Below are 22,865 nucleotides of genomic sequence, written 5' to 3' on the forward strand. Positions count from 1 at the left end.
ATCGGTACCTGATTACTTGGGGTTTAATCTTGGCAAGATATTCATTTTTATAGTGACTACTCTTCCCATCAATGATAATTATAGATTTTTCCACTTCTCCAAATCCGTTTTAATTTGTTGCAGCAATTTATAATAATTATCTTCTTTAATTGTTACACACCTTGCCGCTAGTTGAATTCCTAAATATTTAACTTTCTTGACTGTCTGTATACCTATTTTCCTCTTTAGTTCTTTATTCTGTGTGTCTGTAACATTTTTAACTTTTTGATTTTTTTTCTTTGTTTATTTTCAATCCTGCAACTTCACCTTCATATTCTTCTATTTTCCTAATTAGTTTTAAGTCCATTTTATTGTGGGTGTTCCAAGATAAAGACCAAATCATCAGCGAATGCCTGTAATTTATATTGTTCCTTTTTTATTTCCATACCTTTAATTTCTACATCTTGTCTAATATTCCTTTTTAACACTTCCAATATCAATATAAATAGTAAAGGAGATAGTGGACATCCTTGTCTTGTGCCATTTTTTATATTAAAATTCTCCCTAGTATCTCCTATTGACCTTGGAGGGAGGGACATGATCTTGAATTACATTGGCATCTTTTTAATGATATGGAAAAAACAAAATACATAGCTACCCTGTTTCCCCTCAAATAAGACATCCTTTGTAAATAAGCCCAATCAGGCTTTTTAGCACATGGCAATAAGGCCAAGCGCTTATTTCAGAGTTCAAAAAAATATAAGACAGAATCTTATTTTTGGGAAAACAGTATTTCCACTATGTTAGGAATATTTAAAAATACCAGTCTGGCTCTCCACAATGGAGGCACTGATTTATCCAAATGTTATTGATATAGAGAAGGTTACCAGATATAAAGATATTTTAAACGAAAAGGGGGAACTTAAAACTAAACAAGAACTGAGTGATCAAGGAATTGAGATAACATGGTGGTCATATGTACAGATATAATCTAGATATGAGAAGGATGTTAAAATCCTTCTTAAATGAAGAATTAACAGAATTAGATCAGATATTAACAGGGACAGATGAAAAATTAATGAAGAAAATATATAGCTATTTGTTAAGTATTAAGATGGAAGAGGAACAAATAAAAAAGACAATGATAGTATCGGCTAAAATTTTTGGCTATTCTATTGAGTTAGATAAATGGCAAAAATTATGGGAAGAAATTATAAATAATGTCTACTGCATACAAAGAAAATCTTTATAAAATGTTTTATAGATGGCATTTTCAGCCTCCAAGGTTAGTAAAGATGTTTAAGGATAAAACTGCAAAATGTTGAAAATGTCACCAGATACCTGGTTTATACTATCTTATGTGGTGGACATATCAAAAAATGAAAAAATATTGGACAAAAATACATACATCGCTTGAAAAAATGATAACATATAGATTTGAAACCACAGACATTTTTGTTGGGCATTTTATCAGATAAGTATAACAAAGGGAATGTATATTGATTTTATATGTATTGACTGCAGCGAGAATAGTAGTTGCACAACAATGAAAAGTGAAGAGATCCCAACAGGCAAAGATGAGATTAGAAAAATATTAGAATGTGCAGAAATGGATAAGCTAACACTTACAATGAAGGAAAAGAAAGAAACTGAATATTTTTTGATTTTGGACATTTTATCATTGGCTAAATGACAAAAACAGGAGCTAGAAAATATATGGAAGGATCAGTGATATAAGGAAGATATGTTAACTTGGTTAAACAAATAGTATTATTATTGTAATTAATGTTAATATAATAGATATTAATGCAATGAATATTGTTGCCGTGTTTTCTTTCATCATGCGGACTTTTTCAGCAGCTGACCTTGTTGCCCTGCGAGATTCCCCTCTCTCGCAGGTTTGGCCCTCCACATTATCGAGGGCCCATCTTGAGGACGGGTTTTGGAACCCTGAGAGGTGGCATGCCAAGAATAGGAGACTTAGGGGATTTTTAATCAACTGTTTTAACCGATTTTTTAAGGGGAGTTTTAATGGGAATTTCATGGGGAGGGTGAAAACTGATGGGATTGGGTTCGGGGGGGGAGGGGTAAAGGGTGGGGAGGGAAACCAGTCTGGGAGAGAGCCAAGTCCAGTATGCGTTCACGGCGTTAAGTTAGGTCCGAGGGAGGTGGGGGAGGGTTTCGTTCCAGCTTATCAGGGTTGTGTTATTGATACGGTAAGCGGGAGAGGCAGATATGGTGGAAGGGGGGGGGCACATCAGGTTTTGGGAGTACGCCCTCGCTATTTAAGAGCGATCGCGTGCTCCGGCCCCCCTGCTTCTTCCCATTCCCCGGGTGGCCAGAGTACTCGGGACTTGGGCCTCTGGCTGATGTTATGCAATGCAAGGTCTGTGGTTAACAAAGCCCCCCTGATCTCAGATCTAATTCAGGAGGGGTCCACGGACGTTATGGGCATTACGGAGACCTGGTTGGGCACGGAAGGGGGGGTTCCCCTAGTGGAGATGTGCCCACCAGGTTTCCGAGCATTCCATCAGCCGAGGGCCCAAGGTAGGGGTGGCGGGGTGGCGGTTATTATTAATGAAAGCCTAGAACCGAGGGAGACCACTGTGCCTCAGATAGCTGGTTGTGAATCCCTCTATGTGAAGTGGGGTCGTAGGACTCAGGTGGGCTTGCTGATCACGTACCTGGCTCCTTGCTGCGTGACAACAGCCCTGCCCGAGCTGTTGGAGTTGTTGGCTGGGTTGGCAGTTGAAACCCCTAGACTGTTGGTCATGGGGGATTTCAACTTGCCATCAACTGGCGTGGCATCCTCGACGGCTCAGGAGTTCATGGCTTCCATGACGGCCATGGACCTGACTCAATTAGTGGACGGCCCTACCCACATCGGGGGAGGCATTCTAGATCTGATTTTTGTCTCTGGCCAGTGGGCGAATGATCTGATTTTAAATGATTTAGTTATTGAGCCTCTGTCATGGTCAGATCATTCTCTTCTTCGTCTGGACTTTCGGACCGCTACTCACCACCGCAGGGAGACGGAACCAATGCGTTGGTTCCGTCCTATGCGCCTGATGGACCCAGAGAGGTTCCTGACGGAGCTTGGGCCGTTTCCCGAGAACCTGGCCCGCGGCACGACTGAAGAACTAGTCACGGCCTGGGAACAGGCCGCGGCTGGAGCTTTGGACCGTGTCGTGCCTTTGCGGCCTCTGACCCGGCGCAGGTCTCAACCAGCTCCTTGGTTCTCCGAGGAGCTGAGGGAGATGAAACGCCGGAGAAGACGCCTAGAGTGTGTCTGGAGATCCAGCCATTCTGAGGCTGACCGGACACTAGTTAAGTCCTATAGTAGGACCTACCTAGTGGCATTAAGGGAAGCAAAGCGTTCTTACGTTTCCTCTCTCATTGCATCGGCAGATAACTGCCCAGCTGCCCTGTTTCGGGTCACCTGCTCTCTCCTCAGCAGGAGAGGCGGGAGGACCCACTACAAGGGCGTGCCGAGGAGTTTAACAGTTAACTATACGATAAAATCGTTCAGCTTCGGGATGGATTGGATCAAAATTGGGTAGATCCAGGCGAGAGTTTCGAAACTCGTCTTGTTGAGACCGTTTGGGATAGTTTTGATCCTGTGACTCCCAAGGACATGGACAGGTTGCTGGGAAGGTTGAATGCCACCACATGTTTACTGGACCCGTGCCCCTCCTGGTTGGTGCTGGCCACGCAGGAGGTGACACGAGGCTGGCTCCAGGGGATTACAAATGCTTCTTTGTGGGAGGGGGTCTTTCCTGCTGCCTTGAAAGAGGCAGTGGTGAGACCCCTCTTCAAGAAGCTTTCCCTGGACCCAGCTGTTTTAGGAAATACTTTACGGCGAAGGTTGTAGAGAGTGCGGTGGCACGTCAATTACCCCAGTACCTGGATGAAACTGTCTATCTAGACCCGTTCCAGTCCGGCTTCCGGCCCGGATACAGTACGGAGACAGACTTGGTCGCGTTGGTGGATGATCTCTGGAGGGCCAGGGATAAGGGTTACTCCTCGGCCCTGGTCCTATTAGATCTCTCAGCGGCTTTCGATACCATCGACCATGGTATCCTGCTGCGCTGGTTGGAGGGGTTGGGAGTGGGAGGCACCGTTTATCGGTGGTCCTCCCCTTACCTCTCAGACCGGACACAGACGGTGTTGACAGGGGGGCAGAGATCGACCCCGAGGCGCCTCGTGTGGGGTGCTGCAGGGATCGATTCTCTCGCCTCTCCTGTTCGACATCTATATGAAGCCGCTGGGCGAGATCATCAGTGGTTTTGGGGTGAGATACCAACTGTACGCTGATGATACACAGCTGTACTTTTCCACCCCAATGAAGCTGTCGAAGTACTGTCCCGGTGCCTGGCAGCCGCACGGGTCTGGATGGGGAGGAACAGGCTCAAGCTTATTCCTCCAAGACGGAGTGGCTGTGGATGCCAGCACCCGGTACAGTCAGCTGCAGCCGCGGCTGGAGCTTTGGACCGTGTCGTGCCTTTGCGGCCTCTGACCCGGCGCAGGTCTCAACCAGCTCCTTGGTTCTCCGAGGAGCTGAGGGAGATGAAACGCCGGAGAAGACGCCTAGAGTGTGTCTGGAGATCCAGCCATTCTGAGGCTGACCGGACACTAGTTAAGTCCTATAGTAGGACCTACCTAGTGGCATTAAGGGAAGCAAAGCGTTCTTACGTTTCCTCTCTCATTGCATCGGCAGATAACTGCCCAGCTGCCCTGTTTCGGGTCACCTGCTCTCTCCTCAGCAGGAGAGGCGGGAGGACCCACTACAAGGGCGTGCCGAGGAGTTTAACAGTTAACTATACGATAAAATCGTTCAGCTTCGGGATGGATTGGATCAAAATTGGGTAGATCCAGGCGAGAGTTTCGAAACTCGTCTTGTTGAGACCGTTTGGGATAGTTTTGATCCTGTGACTCCCAAGGACATGGACAGGTTGCTGGGAAGGTTGAATGCCACCACATGTTTACTGGACCCGTGCCCCTCCTGGTTGGTGCTGGCCACGCAGGAGGTGACACGAGGCTGGCTCCGAGGGATTACAAATGCTTCTTTACGGGAGGGGGTCTTTCCCACTGCCTTGAAAGAGGCGGTGGTGAGACCTCTCCTCAAGAAGCCTTCCCTGGACCCAGCTGTTTTAGGAAATTACCGTCCAGTCTCCAACCTTCGTTTTACGACGAAGGTTGTAGAGAGTGCGGTGGCACGTCAATTACTCCAGTTCCTAGATGAAACCGTCTATCTAGACCCATTCCAGTCCGGCTTCCGGCCCGGATACAGTACGGAGACAGACTTGGTCGCGTTGGTGGATGATCTCTGGAGGGCCAGGGATAAGGGTTACTCCTCGGCCCTGGTCCTATTAGATCTCTCAGCGGCTTTCGATACCATCGACCATGGTATCCTGCTGCGCTGGTTGGAGGGGTTGGGAGTGGGAGGCACCGTTTATCGGTGGTTCTCCTCTTACCTCTCTGACCGGACACAGACGGTGTTGACAGGGGGGCAGAGATCGACCCCGAGGCGCCTCGTGTGGGGTGCTGCAGGGATCGATTCTCTCGCCTCTCCTGTTCGACATCTATATGAAGCCGCTGGGCGAGATCATCAGTGGTTTTGGGGTGAGATACCAACTGTACGCTGATGATACACAGCTGTACTTTTCCACCCCAATGAAGCTGTCGAAGTACTGTCCCGGTGCCTGGCAGCCGTACGGGTCTGGTTGGGGAGGAACAGGCTCAAGCTTATTCCCTCCAAGACGGAGTGGCTGTGGATGCCAGCACCCCGGTACAGTCAGCTGCAGCCGCGGCTGACTGTTGGGGGTGAGTCATTGGCCCCGATGGAAAGGGTGCGCAACTTGGGCGTTCTCCTGGAGTGATGGTTGTCTTTCGAAGACCATTTGACGACCGTCTCCAGGAGAGCTTTTTATCAGGTTCACCTGATTCGCCAGTTGCGCCCCTTCCTGGACCGGGATGCCCTATGCACGGTCACTCATGCTCTCGTGACCTCTCGCTTGGACTATTGCAATGCTCTCTACATGGGGCTCCCCTTGAAGAGCACCCGGAGACTCCAGTTAGTCCAGAATGCAGCTGCGCGGGTGATAGAGGGAGCGGTTCGGAGCTCCCATGTAACACCCATCCTGCGCAGACTGCACTGGCTGCCTGTTGTCTTCCGGGTGCACTTCAAGGTTTTGGTGACTACCTTTAAAGCGCTCCATGGCTTAGGACCAGGATATTTACGGGACCGTCTACTGCCATCTTCTATCTCCCAGCGACCGGTGCGTTCTCACAGAGAGGGACTCCTTAGGGTGCCGTCAGCCAAACAATGTTGACTGGCAGCCCCAGGGGGAGGGCCTTCTCTGTGGGGGCTCCTACCCTGTGGAACGAACTTCCCCCTGGACTTCGTCAACTATCCGACCTTCGGACCTTTCACCGCGAACTTAAAACCTATTTATTCCGTCTAGCTGGACTGGCTTGATTTTAAAATTTTTAATTTACTTTTATGCGTTTTAAATTTTTGTAAATTTTTATAGGGTGTTACTGTATTTTAAATTTTTGGCCAATTGAATAAGTTTTTTAAGGGGTGTTCTTAATATTATATGTATTGTTTCTCTTTGTATTTTTATTCTGGCTGTGCACCGCCTTGAGTCCTTCGGGAGAAGGGCGGTATACAAATTAAAATATTATTATTATTATTATTATTGTTGTTGTTGTTGTGTTGTTGTTGTTGTTGTTGTTGTTATTATTATTATTATTATTATTATTATTATTATTATTATTATTATTATTATTATTATTATTATTGTAAATACTTCAATTATTATTTCCTAAAATGATTTGTACCCAGACAACACAATGTTCAATTGAAATTGGAATTTTTGTATGCTATAAAACTTATTCCCCACCCCACCCCAAAAAAGATAATAGTTTCCTGCTAATTAAGGCAATGGCCTACATCCCCTAATGGACCTTGTTTGAGAGTATCTCTGATACCTATTTTTGAGGCATCTATCTTCATTGTCAGATGTTATGAAAATCTGGACTCTTGAGGAATAGAGCTTGGCATATAGCATACTTCACATTCTGAAATGTTCTGTCATGTTCCTCAGTTCATGTAACTTTCATTGGTTTAGCCTTCTGAATAAGAGTGGTCAAAGGAGCAACTAAATTCAAAAAATTGGGAATGAATTAGTATTGATACCATATATTATACTCAAAATGAATTGCTTTTTAATTATTTAGTCAGACCAGATGGAGGTTGGCTTCCACTTGAGATATCTGTGGCTTATCATGTACCCTATGCATTTGATATCCAGACAGGCCAGGTTATATTTTAACAATTTAACAGTCCTGCCTTTAGTAAATGCTTAAAGACATGATGATGATGTGCCAAGTGTTCTGGCAAGTAGAGATGTCTGTATCATCTAAGAAATACAACTGTAAATTCTTTATACCATCATAGAAGTAGATCCTTAGGCCCCTGAAAAGTTATTGGACTTTCTGGAGTCAGAACTATGTTATAATAATGACAATGGACTTTACACTTTATACATCAGTAAGTTTGGGCATGTGAATGTTTCCCATATGTAGTATATACTAGTACAAATTAAGTCCAGCACCCATAATGGTTACCAGCAATGCACTGCGGAATTCAAATGGAAATGTACTAGCTCTATTATTATCATTCATGCTAATAAATTTTAGCCCTGCAGAAATATATCCCACCTTCTGTTATTCTGTAACATGGTAAGAAGAATCTTGGATTGTGATAAATAATGCACAGACTGTTGTTAACAGATAATGGCTAACGATACAGTTTATAGAACTTGTTTGTATCGGCACAGATACCTTCCAGGGCATGGCAGATGGAGTGTTCATCTTTGAAGATCCTTCTGTAGATGATAGCAGAATTATGCAAGGCTATGATGCTATTGTTGTAGAGCAATGGACAATCTTAGATGTAAGTATATTATTTTGACTTATTTCTAATACCTTGATTCACAACTCAATGAAAATTAGAAATTTTAAACTAACATCTGCGTTTCTTTAAAAAATAATTACTTTTTATCTTGCTTACTTCATTTTCTACCTAATTAATTTCAGACTGCATTAATGCTCTCATCATTGTTGTGATTGTTGATCAGCTTCAATGTTTACTTTTTTATTGTACATTCATCATGATTTCTGTGTTAAAAAAACTTTTAAAGGGTTCTGACGATCTCAGCTGAGCCTGGGGATCATCAAAGGCTTTTTTTTTTTAAACTTTTAAAGGCATGTTTCGGCTGAAGAAAAACTGCTTTTAAAAGTAAAAAAAAAACCTCTGATGATGGCGTGGATCATCAGAGACGGGGGCGGGGCCAGGGATTTTTACTACTGGTTCTCCGAACCATCCGCCGCCATTGCTACCGGATCAGGTGAGCCGGTCCGAACTGGGAGCATTTCACTCCTGGGATGGAGATAGAATCTTCTCTCAATTCACTAACACCTCCAGAATGGAACATCCCCATTGGGATACCAGCCCAATTAGCAGAACCAGTTTTAAATCTCAGAAGCTCAAGAAGATGGGAACAGATATAACCTCAAGGGGTATCCTTTGTTTAATGAAGCAAAATTGTTTAAATTAGCAAATTTAGCTGGAAAAAGTTCCTAAAGTCATGAGTTCGGAAGAGCCATAAAGGTCAGTGTTGGGTATGTGTGTATGTATGTACGTACATATGTAAACACAGTGCACAGACATAAATGCATACAAATATATGAATGATTTCCCCCAAGAAACAGACTTTCAAGAAAAAAATATGTGATATTCTAGTCAGGATTTAATTTGATCATGATGATTGTAAACATTATAATAATATAAGAAGTCATCACTTGCAAAGTCTTCACTATCCAAATAAGATCAAGCTATAATAATAAAGATTCTTTACTGTTTGGGTAAATCCTACTAGATTGACTTCATGGCTATTTTGTTGGTGGTAAGATAGCATCTCTTGGCTGCTCTGTTAAAAATTGGGCCAAGTTCTAATCCCTATTCACTTGGATCTATTGCAAAAATTTTGTTTTCATTATTCAGCCTTTGGCCTAGTTCCTGGATGGAGCTGAATATCAGAAGAGAGGGAAGTGTTGTTTAATGTTATGTCAATCGCCCTGGTTACTTACTGGTTTTAGGTCAGTGTGTTGCTCTAAACTCCAGTCCTATGAACAAGAAAACCACCAGGAATCAAAGAAACGGAGTCTCTCTTGAGTCAAGATCAACTATTTTTTGTTAACAATATGGAAGTTGTTTCCATTCTTCTCAATTTTTTAAACATGTCCCGTCTAATGTACAATCTTGAGATTTCTTGGCGTTTCCTAACCAGTGAAGTCCATCATTCAAACAGAATTTCTTAGGTTTTGCAGGCATTAATAACAAGCAAGCTTATTTGCAAGCTTAAGACATGGAAAGGGAGAGTCCAAAACAAAAATGAAATCAGTTAACAGGAATTATAAATCAAATAATTTAATCCAGGGTAAAGGCACAGCAGAATTTGGGGGTCAAAAACAAAGTAATAGAAACAGAAACAGAGAAGAAGTACAGGAAGCTACTGCACGAATGTCAAAAGCAGATTAATGTTGCCTGTAAAGCTGCGAACTGGTGAGAAAACTGTCATGTGTAGGTTTCAATGTTGCATGCCTCTGAGCACAGGCATCGCTATTGTTTAAAACATTGTGGAACTTTATTTGTACAGCTTTCCTATGCCTAGTTTTCTAGAATATAGGGACAGATTCTAGGATCCAATCTGGGTTGGTCACTGAGATCAGAGGCTTAGTCTTCCGATCTTTTGGACTCATGCTTGAGCCCATCCTTAGGGAAATTCTCTCTAACAGAAGTAAACCTCTCCTCCTGGTGACCAACTCAGATTGGATCCTGCAACATTATCCTTCATTCATGACAGATTCTGGTATTTAGGGGAGGATGGCAAACAGAATCTAGCAGTTTTCTTCATTAACTCCCTTATCTCCAGAACTGCTACTTGACCCAATCCTACTTGGTCCAGGAGCTGTGGCTCTACTGGTTTTTTTTTATCTTGCTTTAGTTTCTCCTTCACTACTTCTTCTAAGGCAGGTTCTTAGATCTGGCCAGCAGGGCTGGTCTGGAAATAGCAAAGGACTAGCCTGTGGTGCCTCTGCTACCAAAAATGGGGCATGTGGCGGGGGCGTGCCTAGACACCTTCTGCAGCACTCTGACAGCCAAAATGGGGCCCAGGCACCCGTTTTGGCTGGCAGAATGCTGCAGGAAGCTGTCCTTGACTCAGAAGGTTATAAAAGGAGGAAAGGTAAAATATTTTATCTTTCAGGCTTGCAGGATTCTAAAACTATAGCCTATGTCAATAATTTATAGTTCTATTCTTCCTATGCAGTCATTTCTTGATCTGGTCTCTCTCTCATAGGGTGATCAAGTAAATCAAGTATGTATTAAAAAAACAAAATCTCAGTAATGTATTTTTATGTGAATAAAAACCATGTGTGCAGAGATGCAGTCCTGTGTCACATGCACCATGGCCACACCCATCCAGCCATGTCCACCATGACCATCCGGCCATGCCCCACACACCCCTCCCCCCAGTCCTCCAAGGTCAAACACAACCCTGATGCGGCCCTCAATGAAATCAAGTTTGATACCCCTTCTCTAAGGATTTGTCAGAAGGATGATAACATAGGTTAGTGATCACATATTCCTGTGGCAATGATCTCATATTCCTGTGGAGCTGTTTTTTCTAATATGCCACCTTTCTTCCATGTTTGAATTTGGAGTGGTAGATTTATTGTTAGTCTCTCATTCAAATATTGGCTAAATGTGGATGAAATCTGCCTTTTGACCATTCCTAATTCAACATTATCAGTAGACTGAAGGCTTGAATAAATGTTAGTTTCTTTTAGCTTTTCCCTTTCTTTGTATATTGATACGGGTATGGAACTTACAGCACATCTTATGTTATCATAAGAGTTATGCAGACCTTAAAATGTTCCTTTCAGGATGGTCTAAGAAATGTAGTTCAAGTTGCATTTTCATATACATTTTAATTCAACAAAATGACCTTCCTTTGAATTTGAATGGGCTTTAGCATTGTCCTTTTAATAAAAACAACAACCTTGGCATGCTTAATTTCTACAAATAGAGCAGCTTTTCAAGTGTAAGCAACAGGAATATGTTCATCATAGTACTCTGTATGAGTGTAAAATGTCAGTATGCAAAAAATGTAAACCTTCCAGCTGCCACAGTATGTAATTCTTGCCAGCAGTCAACAAGATGTAAGACAGCTGAGTTATTTTACCAAATGTAGAAGAAACTGCGATATATGGCTTTTAATAGCCACGTGTCCTACTTCCTTATTACTCCAGTTCTATAGATGTCAGATTCTATTAATTCCAATAAGCTTTGTGTGATTTAGCATTAAATCTTTTTTACTTGTTTCAGTTTTGCTTTCATAGACAGATCCCTGTCATAGCTTCATATCCTTTCGTTCGCTAACCTAATTTGTTTCACCCCAAGAAACAAAGATGATGCTTTTCCAACAGATTGATATTTTCTAAGGCCAAGTATTGGCTGCTTGAATCTTGATAGTAATGATGGTTGTTGCTTCTCTCTAGTTCCTGGTGGACTTTTTGAATGCCTTTCTATTATTGTTGTTAGTGATGGTGCTAAATATCATCAGTATTCCATACAATTTGAGGCGTGATGAACTGTAGGAAGGTCATGATTTTTCTTGAAGTGTCCCTGAAAAGCAAGTTCCCTTGCATTAGGAAAACAGAAACCACATGGATTACTGAAATACTACTTTGTTGTGAAAGGGTATAATAACAGGATCTTGAAAGCCTGACAGCCTCTTTCCCTCTCTTACATTGAAAAGAAATAAATTGGTACAATCATGGATTTTCCCTTGCCCCTTCCTCTGTAGCTGGGTTAAGTTGATGTTTACATAATGGTTTGTGAATATCTTTCTCAAGGTCATCTCCTCAATACCCAAACAGCTAAGATATAACATGTAACATGCTGTCTTCTATAAGGCACCACAAAATACGCCAACCTAAATTTATTCTAACAGTCATTCTCTATTTTGGCTGTTATGAAGCAAGTGAATTGTGCTATTCTAAAGTTAATTGAAGGTCAAGATAAGATACAAAGGTTGGTGGATTTCCCTGTAGTTAAAAAAGGTGCATTATCTCTCCCAAAAGTGAACTGGTGCTAAGAACTGGGTCAGGTTTTGACAGATGGCTAAAATCATAGGTTTATCCATCTGTAGCAACCTGATCTGCAAAAAGGATGCAGGTGGTAAAGCTACTCCTGCTTTACCACCTGCAACAACTGATATGCGGGTATGAGGTGATGGAGGCTGCAGTCCTCAGTATTCTGGCCCTGGGGATTAAGCAAGAAGGCTTTCCAGAAAAGTAGAAGAGATTCTCCTGATCTGCTTTTCTGAAAATTTAATGCCCCACATGGCCTGCTGACACACACAGATCAAAGCAGTTCTGAAAGGAAAAACTATGAGACCCCCTGCACAACCTGCACATAAACTGAAAGGAACACCAGGGAGTGATGTTCCTCTAAGCAGGAGTAATCTGTTATTTCAGCCAACATAAAGGTCTCTCTATGACCTGACATAATGTTTGAGGATCTAGCAAAAGAAAATACGATTTCAAACATTCATGATTTTCTGTTGAAGATGTACCCTTATCATGCTGGCACTACCCCTGCAATCTCTAGATGACAGAAGATAGCAAAGAGAGTATTTCCAGCCATCCTTTTGTGAAAATAGCCTTACATTATTTTTGAATAAGGAGAATATAGCTCAGAATGGAACGGCATACATCTTTCATGAACCAGAACAATAATTGAGGTATGCTATCTAAGGTACCTTATTTATAAAATGCTGTTGTACCTTAGAGAAATAAAAAATGATTATACACCAAAATTTTGTCATCCATAGATAATTAATGGTAACAGACAACTGTTACCATTACTTTTCAGTAATTTAGCAATCCTTTGCTTCTCTGAAACCTGGTTAAATGAATCAATTGAAGATAGCAGCCGGCATATCCCAGGGCTTCAGATTGAACGATCAGACAGAATTACAGAAACATCTGGTAAAAAGAAGGGAGGAGGCTTATGCTTATATATCAACAACAGCTGGTCTCAGGATTTAACTAGAATATACAAATTTGTGATGAAAGCCTAGAGACATTAATTATCAATTGCAAACCGTACTATTCGCCTCATGAATTTTCCTCACTTCTTCTAATTGCTGTTTATGTCCCACCACAAGCCTGTGTAAACAAGGCATTATGAACTCTAGCTGACCAAATTATGGAGGCTGAAGCCAAATATCCCGATTCACTGGCCATTATTTTGGGAGATCTAAACAAGGCAGACTTAAAGAAGGGCCTCTGGTGGCTCAACAGACTAATGCAGTCTGATTTAACACAGCTGCTTGCAATTACTGCAAGTTCAAGTCCCACCAGGCCCAAGGTTGACTCAGCCTTCCATCCTTTATAAGGTAGGTAAAATGAGGACCCAGATTGTTGGGGGCAATAAAAGTTGACTTTGTATATAATATACAAATGGATGAGACTATTGCTTAAAACAATGTAAGCCGCCCTGAGTCTTCGGAGAAGGGCGGGATATAAATTCAAAAAAAAAAAAAGAGCTACCAAAATACTTTCAGATGTCAATTGTCCCACTAGAGGCAAGAATACTTTAGACCATTGCCTCACAACACTAAAAGATGCTTATTGGTCTTTACCATGAGCAGCTGTAGGACACTCTGATCATTGCATGATTCACCTTGTACCTGCTTACAGGCAAAGACTTAAAACCACCAAACCAACAATTAAATCAATGAAGACCTAGACTGAGGAGGCAAAATTAAAGCTACAGGCTTGCTTTGACTGCACTGATTGGAATATTTTTAAAGATACCTCTGCAGACCTGGATGAACTCACAGATACTGTAATGTTGTATGTCAGCTTCTGTGAAGACCTGTGTGTACTGACAAGAAACTTGCGAATATACAGTAACAACAAATCTTGGTTCACAGCTAAACTTAAGCAGCTACGTCGTTCCAAAGAGAAAGCCTACTGAAAAGATGATAAAATGCTGTACAATCAGGCCAGAAATGTATTAACAAGGGAGATCAGAGCAGCAAAAAAAAGCTACTCTGAAAAGCTAAAGAATCAGTTCTCAACAAATGAACCAGCAAACATGTGGAAAACTCTTAAAAATATCACTGGCTGTGGCAAACCTCCTTCCCAGGCTGAAAGAAATCAACAACTGGCAGATGACCTGAACGTGTTTTACTGCAGGTTTGAAAGGAAACTACAGCCACCTATCTCCACAACCCCCATCTCAGACACACCAACAACAGCCAAGCCTCCTACAATTGACCCCATTCCATTGGGTTCACAACCCCTAGTGATCACAGAAAAAGAAGTGCAAGACCTATTTCACAGACAAAAGCCAGGAAAAGCTCCAGGCCCAGACAAGATTGCTTAAAGCCTTCTTGCTTAAAAGTCTGTGCTGACCAATTGTCCCCATCTTCACCCATATCTTCAATAAATCACTAGAGATATGCTATGTTCCTTCTTGCTTCAAATGCTCTACTATCATCCCAGTGCCGAAGAAGCCCACCATCAAGGAATTGAATGACTACAGACCAGTTGCTCTAACATCTATAGTTATGAAAACCTTTGAAAGGCTAGTGCTGTCCCACTTGAAAACCATCACGTATCTGCTTTTAGACCCCTTGCAATTTGCATACCGAGCAACTAGATCAACAGATGATGCTGTTAATATGGCTCTACACTACATCCTACAACATCTTGAATCTCCAAAGACCTATGCAAGGGTCCTCTTTGTAGACTTTAGCTCAGCATTCAACACCATCATTCCAGACACTTTTCTAACTAAACTAAACCAGCTACAGGTACTTTAACAGACTTGTAAGTGGATCACAAGCTTCCTAACAAACAGGAAGCAGCAGGTGAAGCTAAGCAGAATCACATCAGATACTTGTACAATTAGCACTGGGGCCCCCCAAGGCTGTGTGCTCTCCCCTCTTCTCTTCTCTCTGTATACCAATGACTGCATCTCTAATGATCCATCTGTTAAACTACTGAAGTTCGCAGATGACACAACAGTGATCGGTCTCATTCGAGACAATGATGAATCCGCATACAGGCAGGAGGTTGAACGACTAGCCTCATGTTGCAACAGGAACAATCTGGAACTGAACACACTCAAAACCGTAAAAATGTTGGTAGACTTTAGGAGAAAACCTTCCATACTGTCACCTCTCACAATACTAAACAACACAGTATCAACAGTAGAGACCTTACAAGCTAGATGGAAATTAGATAAAAAAATAGGTATTAAGCAAACTGAGGATAATTTGTTAAAACAAATGAGAGATCAAGGTCAACAGCATATTAAAAGGTTGTATAATGTATCAGTAGAAATAGACTCAGAGACTGAATTGGTTAAGGATTGTATGATTAAGTGGGCACAAAATTTTCAGCAACCAATAATGTTGGAAACTTGGGAAAGAATTTGGGTGAGGAATGTTAAATTTACACAAGCGCAAAATATGAGAGAAAATTTTTATAAGATGTTTTATAGATGGCATTTAGACCCCAAAAAGTTGTCATGTATGTATCCTAATGTACAGGCTAAATGTTGGAGATCTGATTGTGAAGATGCCGCTTATTACCATATATGGTGGACTTGTAAAAAAGTTAAAGCATTTTGGATTAAAGTATGTTGGATCATGCAGAACATTCTGAAAAAGAAGATTAAGTTTATCCCACCTTTCTACTAGGAATAATTATGGATTGTACAGCTATAGAGACTAAATTGATTTTGAACTTAGTAACAGCCACAAGACTTTTGATTGCTCAATATTGGAAGAAAGAAGAATTACCTACAATTGAAGAACGGACACTCAAAGTATCAAATCTGGCAGAAATGGCAAACATTTCTGCTTACTTGAAAGACTATACACAAGAAAAATATATTTTAGAATGGAAAATGTGGATTGATTATATTCAAAATAAGTATCAGATAAAAAATATCGAATAGCATATGAGTAAATTTAGGAAATATTTTGTATTAGATATATTTCTGAAGGAGAGGGGAATTGAGAGTGTGATTATGTGTGGAGTGACTAGAGATGATAATTTAGGATTTATTTTGGATTATGATTAGTTTTGATACCCTGCATTTTGTTCTGGGAAGTCAGGGTGGGGGGTGGGGGGTAAGGGGGAGGGAAATTGGGGGGGGTTGAGGGTAGAGGATGGAGTGATGGTTAATGTACAGGGATTATTGAAGATGTATAAATATAATTAATGTAGGGTCGGGTCTGCCCAGTTACCATTTTAGAACGGTGGGGAGGGAGAAAAGAGGAGAGAGTAGGAGGTAGGAAAGAGGAGAAGAGGGAGAAGGAAGGTGTAGCGTGGAGGGAGGAGAGGATGTAGATAAGAGAAAGAGAGGAAGGTCTGGAAAGTAAAAGAAGGTAGAAGAGGGAAGAGAGTTAAAAGGGGGGTGGTGACTGGGCAAGCCCGACTAATTGTATATAACTGTACATTGGATGAGCTGTTGGATATGATTGTAAAAATAAAACTTTTTTATAAAAAAAAAACAGAAGAGACCTTCAAATTTCTAGATTCTACCATATCTCAAGATCTAAAATGGACAGCTAACATCAAAAATGTCATCAAAAAAGCAGAACAAAGAATGTTCTTTCTGCACCAACTCAGAAAGCTCAAACTGCCCAAGGAGCTGCTGATCCAGTTCTACAGAGAATTATTGAGTCTGTCATCTGCACTTCTATAACTGTCTGGTTTGGTTCTGCAACCCAACAAGACAGAAAACGGACTTCAGAGGATTATTAGAACTGCAGAAAAAACAATTGCTACCAACCTGCCTTCCATTGAGGACCTGTATACTGCACAAATCAAAAAGATGGCTTTGAAAATATTACAGATCCCTCACATCCTGGACATAAACTGTTCCAACTCCTTCCCTCAAAATGACGCTATAGAGCACTGCGCACCAGAACAACTAAACACAAGAATAGTTTTTTCCCGAATGCCATCACTCTGCTAAACACTCCCTCAACACTGTCAAACTATTTAGAAATCTGCACTACTATTAATCTTCTCATTGTTCCCATCACCCATCTCCTTCGACTTATGACTGTAACTTTGTTGCTTATATCCTTACGATTTATACTGTAATTGATTGTTTCCCGATTACTTAATTGTAGCCTATAACTATCATTAAGTATTGTATCATTAAGTGTTATATTTGTACCCTATGACTATCATTAAGTGTTGTACCTTATGATTCTTGACAAATGTATCTTTTCCTTTATGTACACTGAGAGCATATGCACCAAGACAAATTCTTTGTGTGTCCAATCACACTTGGCCAATAAAAAATTCTATTCTGTTCTATTTTTCTCCACAATTACCAAAAAAGAAAAAAAAGAGGACAGTCCAGATTTAATACTTGACTATTCAACACAGTATTAGAAGAATTATAGATAGCCACTGCCAACCCAGAGTACAGCATTCTGGACCAAACAGGCCACAGATCTACATCAGAATAAAATGCTTATGTTCTTCTTTAATTCATATCTATATTCAAAACTACAAGGACTAGAGCCTTAGTTTTATGTTACCATAGTTAATGGACTATAAATTTTCCAGTGAAAAATTTCCATGAGAAAGCTTCCACATTCTTCCTTTCGGCATTGGGTCAGCAAAGCTTATGTCAAATGCCTCTTTCATGTTAGTTCATTTACTGGCCTCAGCTATAGGGATCAGAGAAAGGCTGTACTTGTCATGTACACAGTTAGCAAAGCATTCTCAGTTTGCAATGTTAGATGTGTAAATGTATTTGTTAAGTGCATAGGGATTGTGTGCCTGATAAACACAGTTTGATGTCTGCAGTCAGACAGCTGGAGCTCTGAGGAGCAGGAGGGCCAGTGGTGATAAGTGTGAAGTTCAATCTCCTCAAAGGTCCTATTTGCTATTTTTCAGAGTGAACTAGAAAGGAGAAAAGAGAAAATGAGATATTTGTGGCTTTGGGGGCTCCTCTTTCAACATACATTAAAAATTGAACCTATTAAGCTGTATACATATGTGGTTTCTTTTTGTGTACATCTGCACATGTGTCTTCCTACCTTGAAAATCTTCAAAATGCCAGATGTCAAGTTTTGCAGAGATCACTGGTACATAAAACAATTTGGTTTGGCAGCAGTTTCTGTCTGTCACTGGAAGTACTGCAATTTGAACATAAGGAACATTTTTTAATAAGATGTTTGGAGTAAATAGTTGGTATGAAAGTAAACAACAGTCTGGATAAAAATAACTTTCCATTGTATTTTTCATGCATACATTTTAAAGATTTTTTTAAAAAAACAAACAAACCCATCCTTATAGAAAATACTGTTAAACTTTGCTAAAATATATATGAGAAAATATAGTAAATATTAGATCAATTTAATGTATTCCAAAACAAAGAATTATCCTGATATATAAAAAGGTTTACAATAATTTTTGCACAGGTTAATGCAGAGATATATTTATTTAACTTCCTTTGTAGCATTTAACTTGGAGGTGTTAAAAATATTTATCAATTTGCATGCAAGTAGAAAAATAATAATATATATACTTCGGGCAATCTGTGTCTATTGTGAGAGCATGCTACAGGTATGGGGTATATATATTTTGCGCGGGGCTGTCTTAAATTGAATTTTATCTTTTATCAATTTTTAAACGGGGTTTTTAGTATGGAAATTTTTTAATTTTAGGCTAATTTAAATAAGTTTTTTAAATGGTATTTTAATCTGTATATTGTATTGTTTTATCTTGCCTGTACACCACCCTGAGTCCTTCGGGAGAAGGGCGGTATAAAAATCAAATAAATAAATAAATAAATATCGTGAGCTATTTTTTTTTAGCTGATAACATAGCTTATAGAAGAAGAAGTAAACATCTTTTAAGATAAAAACTTTCTCACAAAAAAGGGAAACTGATGTACTGGTAAGGAAGAACAAAGAACTGATAGTGGCATTCATAGGAGCAAGTCAAATTAAACAAGATAGTATTCACAGTGTCATGTTTATGTACTACCAATAATGTTGCTACCCTTCAAAAAGACCTTGACTTTGTGTTGGAATGGTCAAAAATTTGGCAACTCCAAATCTTAACCAACAAATGCTCTGACTTATACATTGGAAAAAAGAATTAGAACACTAAATACAAGCTTGATGGATATGACCTTGTAGATGACCCTCACTCTGTCAAAGACCTTGGAGTTCTCATATCAAATGATCTAAGTGCCAAAGCCCACTGCAACTACATCACCAGAAAGGCATTAAGAGTTGTAAACCTAATCTTGCATAGCTTCTTCTCCGGAAAGATTATACTACTAACGAGAGCATACAAAACATTTGCTAGACCAATTCTCGATTACAGCTCATCTGTCTGGAACCCACACTTCATATCGGACATTAATACAATTGAGCGTGTCCAGAAATATTTCACAAGAAGAGTCCTCCACTCCTCTGATCGCAACAAGATACCTTATGCCACCAGACTTGAAATTCTGGGTTTAGAAAATTTAGAACTACACCACCTTCGGCATGACTTGAGCATAACTCATAAAATCATCTGCTAAAATGTCCTTCCTGTCGAAGACTACTTCAGCTTCAACCACAACAATACACAAGCCCACAATAGATTCAAACTTAAAGTGAACCGCTCCAATCTTAATTGTAGAAAATATGACTTCAGTAACAGTTGTTAATGCCTGGAATGCAGTACCTGATCTGTGGTCTCATCCCAAAATCCCCAAAACTTTAACCTAAGACTTTCTTCTGTTGACCTCACCCCATTCGTAAGAGGTCTGTAAGGGGCCTGCATAAGAGCACCAGCATGTCTACTGTTTCTGTCCTAAAGTTCCCTTTGGTTGTATTAAATTTTTTCATGCTTATACTTACATATATTGTTTAGTATGTGTTTGACAAAATAAATAAATAAAAAATAAAATATTGATGCATATACAAAAGGGAAAGGACTTTTATTTCAAGGGCATGATTGTCAGGTTATCTCTTTTGAGCTACCCTCCTGTTGATGCTACTAGTTAATATATTTGAAGAGAGAGGTTAAGGGAAGATAGAATACCATTTGGTATTGGCTGCTGAAGATTTGTTGGTTCTGGAAGAGATAATAAGACTCTTGAAATGATGGGTTCAAAATCCATAAAAGAAGGAATATGAGTAATAAGAGGCATGTCTTCCTGCAGTGCCCTCCCATCTCTCTCCCCCCAATCCCATCCCACCAGAACTCTGCAGTACTTGGGTCTCTTGCCAATATGTCTATCATACACCACAGTTATCTTCTGAAACTCTCTGGACTTCATGTTCTGGAAGGAGGGCAGACCATGTGTCTCCGGGCCATGCAGCAGTGATCAAAACGTAGCCATAATTTTGTCCTGCCTGTTTGTGGCAGCTTGTTCCCAGACCATGCAGCAGTGATCCTAGATTAGCCACTATTTTGTGTGCAGAACAAAATGCATAGCCATTTTTTTCAATTCTGTAGCTGTGCAAAACAAAAAGTCATTCTAGTGCGCTGGAAGGCCTTGGAGCTCTTCAAAAGCTAAGAGGAGAGGAATGTTTAGTCTGGTGGGGTGGGAATCAGGCCTAAGGCCTAGTGGGAGTTGGAAAAGGCATGTTGGGTCCCAAAGCATGGGTAGTAGAGTGTGGGGTGTTAGGCCTCTCTCACTCAGAAGGCACCCCACACTCCACTTAATAATCTGCACATTTGTTTATCTTTCATTGGGAAGAGCAGGAGTAGTTATTAGATGATACGTTTCACCTAATGACTGCTATAACATGTAATTGCAATGGGCAGGCACTATTGCAATCACGTCTTGGACTACCTATATGATAATGGAGTTTAGGAATATTACTTTAGAAGTGATGCATTCAGCAAAGGGTGCTGTTCCAGCTACCTGTGCTTTGTGGTTTTTGCTTATTTGTGTTTTCCAAGAAGTGTTTGAAAGGCAGCAATCAAGGCTGCTTATTCATATATACTTCAACATATAAAAGGTTAAACTGGATTGATGACCATATATATCAACTCAGATTCTAAAGTTATTTCAATTCTACATTTGCCAATTTTGATGCAGATATTGGTGGAAAAATTGCTTTTCAGCAGCAGTTTCTCTAGTCTTATACAAATGTGAATTGTATTATTTTGTTTATTACTGGTTTTATTTTAAAGCCTGTATTATTGAGGAAAAACAGGGAAATTGCTAATTCATGTTGCTTTTCTTTAAACTGACTTGGCCTAGATATTCTCCCTCCCCATACCTCAAATTACATATCTTTTTAGATATTCCTAATGAGCCAGACTATTGCTGAGAATAGGAAAAATTAATAAACACCAAAATCATGAGTAAGACTGAATTCTTTTTATCTGCTACAAGAGTAGAAAAATGGCCAGCTCAACATTCTCTAGTTTTTTTGACACTCAAGGTGTGATCAGAGATTACTTACCAACTGCAAGAGAATGGGGAATGAGTTCATTAAAATTGTGCTCCCTTTCACACATAAAAGAAAATGTCTTTCAGTATGACTTGTAGATCCGTTTACACTCTTTCCCCCTTTGTACATATGCTTTCTTTTAAAAAATATTGAAATCTTAACTGATCTCTTTTGAGGTTTAAAAATGGCTACTATTATATATTTCCTTATATATGGTGTTAGAAATGTTAAGGTTTTTGTTACATCTAATGTATAAAATTACATGCACGTGCTTTCTTTTTCATGCCCTTTAAGTATTACTTTTAAGAAAGAATTAATTGGCGTTAAGTATAGGAGAAATGGAACCAAAATGGGGCCAGTGAAAAACAAATTATATGTATGAGAGTGTAAAAAATACTTGCTGTGGTTTTAAAACAATAACACAGGACAATGAAAAAAGACGCTATGGCCAGATGCATCTTTCCATGATGCATCTAGCCATGTACATTTTTTAAATATTTCCCCCTTTTTTAGAAGGGATGGGGAGATTAAAGGTTTTAATTTTTTTCTTGTTCATTTTTATAATCCAGATTTTTTGTGTGTGTTTTGGTTTTTTGTAAAATAGGTTAGTATCTTTTTAAGTACACACTGTTTTATATAATAGTAATATATGTGTCTTTGTATAGTTAATAGAATAGAATAGAATAGAATAGAATAGAATAGAATAGAATAGAATAGAATAGAATAGAATAGAATAACAGAGTTGGAATGGACCTGGGAGGTCTTCTAGTTCAACCCCCTGCTTAGGCAGGAAACCCTACACCACTTCAGACAAATGGTTATCCAACATCTTCTTAAAAACTTCCAGTGTTGGAGCATTCACAACTTCTGGTGGCAAGTTGTTCCACTGATTAATTGTTCTAACAGTCAGGAAAGTTCTCCTTACTTCTAAGTTGCTTCTCTCCTTGATTAGTTTCCATCCGTTGCTTCTTGTCCTTTCCTCAGGTTTTTTGGAGAATAGCTTGACTCCCTCTTCTTTGTGGCAGCCCCTGAGATATTGGAACACTGCTATCATGTCTCCTCTAATCCTTCTTTACATTAAACTAGTCATACCTAGTTCCTGCAACTGTTTTTCATGTTTCAGCCTCCAATCTCCTAATCATCTTTGTTGCTCTTCTCTGCACTCTTTCTAGAGTCTCCACATCTTTTTTACATCATGGTGACCAAAACTGAATGCAGTATTCCAAGTATGGCCTTACCAAGGCATTATAAAGTTGTATCAACACTTCAGGTGATCTTGATTCTATCCCTCTGTTTATGCAG

General features: G+C 40.2%; 1 protein-coding gene across 5 annotated transcripts in view; it reads left to right on the forward strand.

The window, feature by feature from the left end:
* Nucleotides 1-22,865, forward strand: part of RFTN1 (raftlin, lipid raft linker 1) — a 140,228-nt gene that overhangs the window by 102,878 nt on the left and 14,485 nt on the right. For all 5 annotated transcript variants that reach the window (XM_058183565.1, XM_058183567.1, XM_058183566.1 and 2 more), the window contains one exon: nt 7,824-7,939. In XM_058183565.1, the coding sequence (XP_058039548.1) occupies nt 7,824-7,939 (116 nt within the window). The remainder of the gene's footprint in view (nt 1-7,823; nt 7,940-22,865) is intronic.

Source organism: Ahaetulla prasina, chromosome 4 (genome assembly GCF_028640845.1).
Source record: "Ahaetulla prasina isolate Xishuangbanna chromosome 4, ASM2864084v1, whole genome shotgun sequence".
NCBI lineage: Eukaryota > Metazoa > Chordata > Lepidosauria > Squamata > Colubridae > Ahaetulla > Ahaetulla prasina.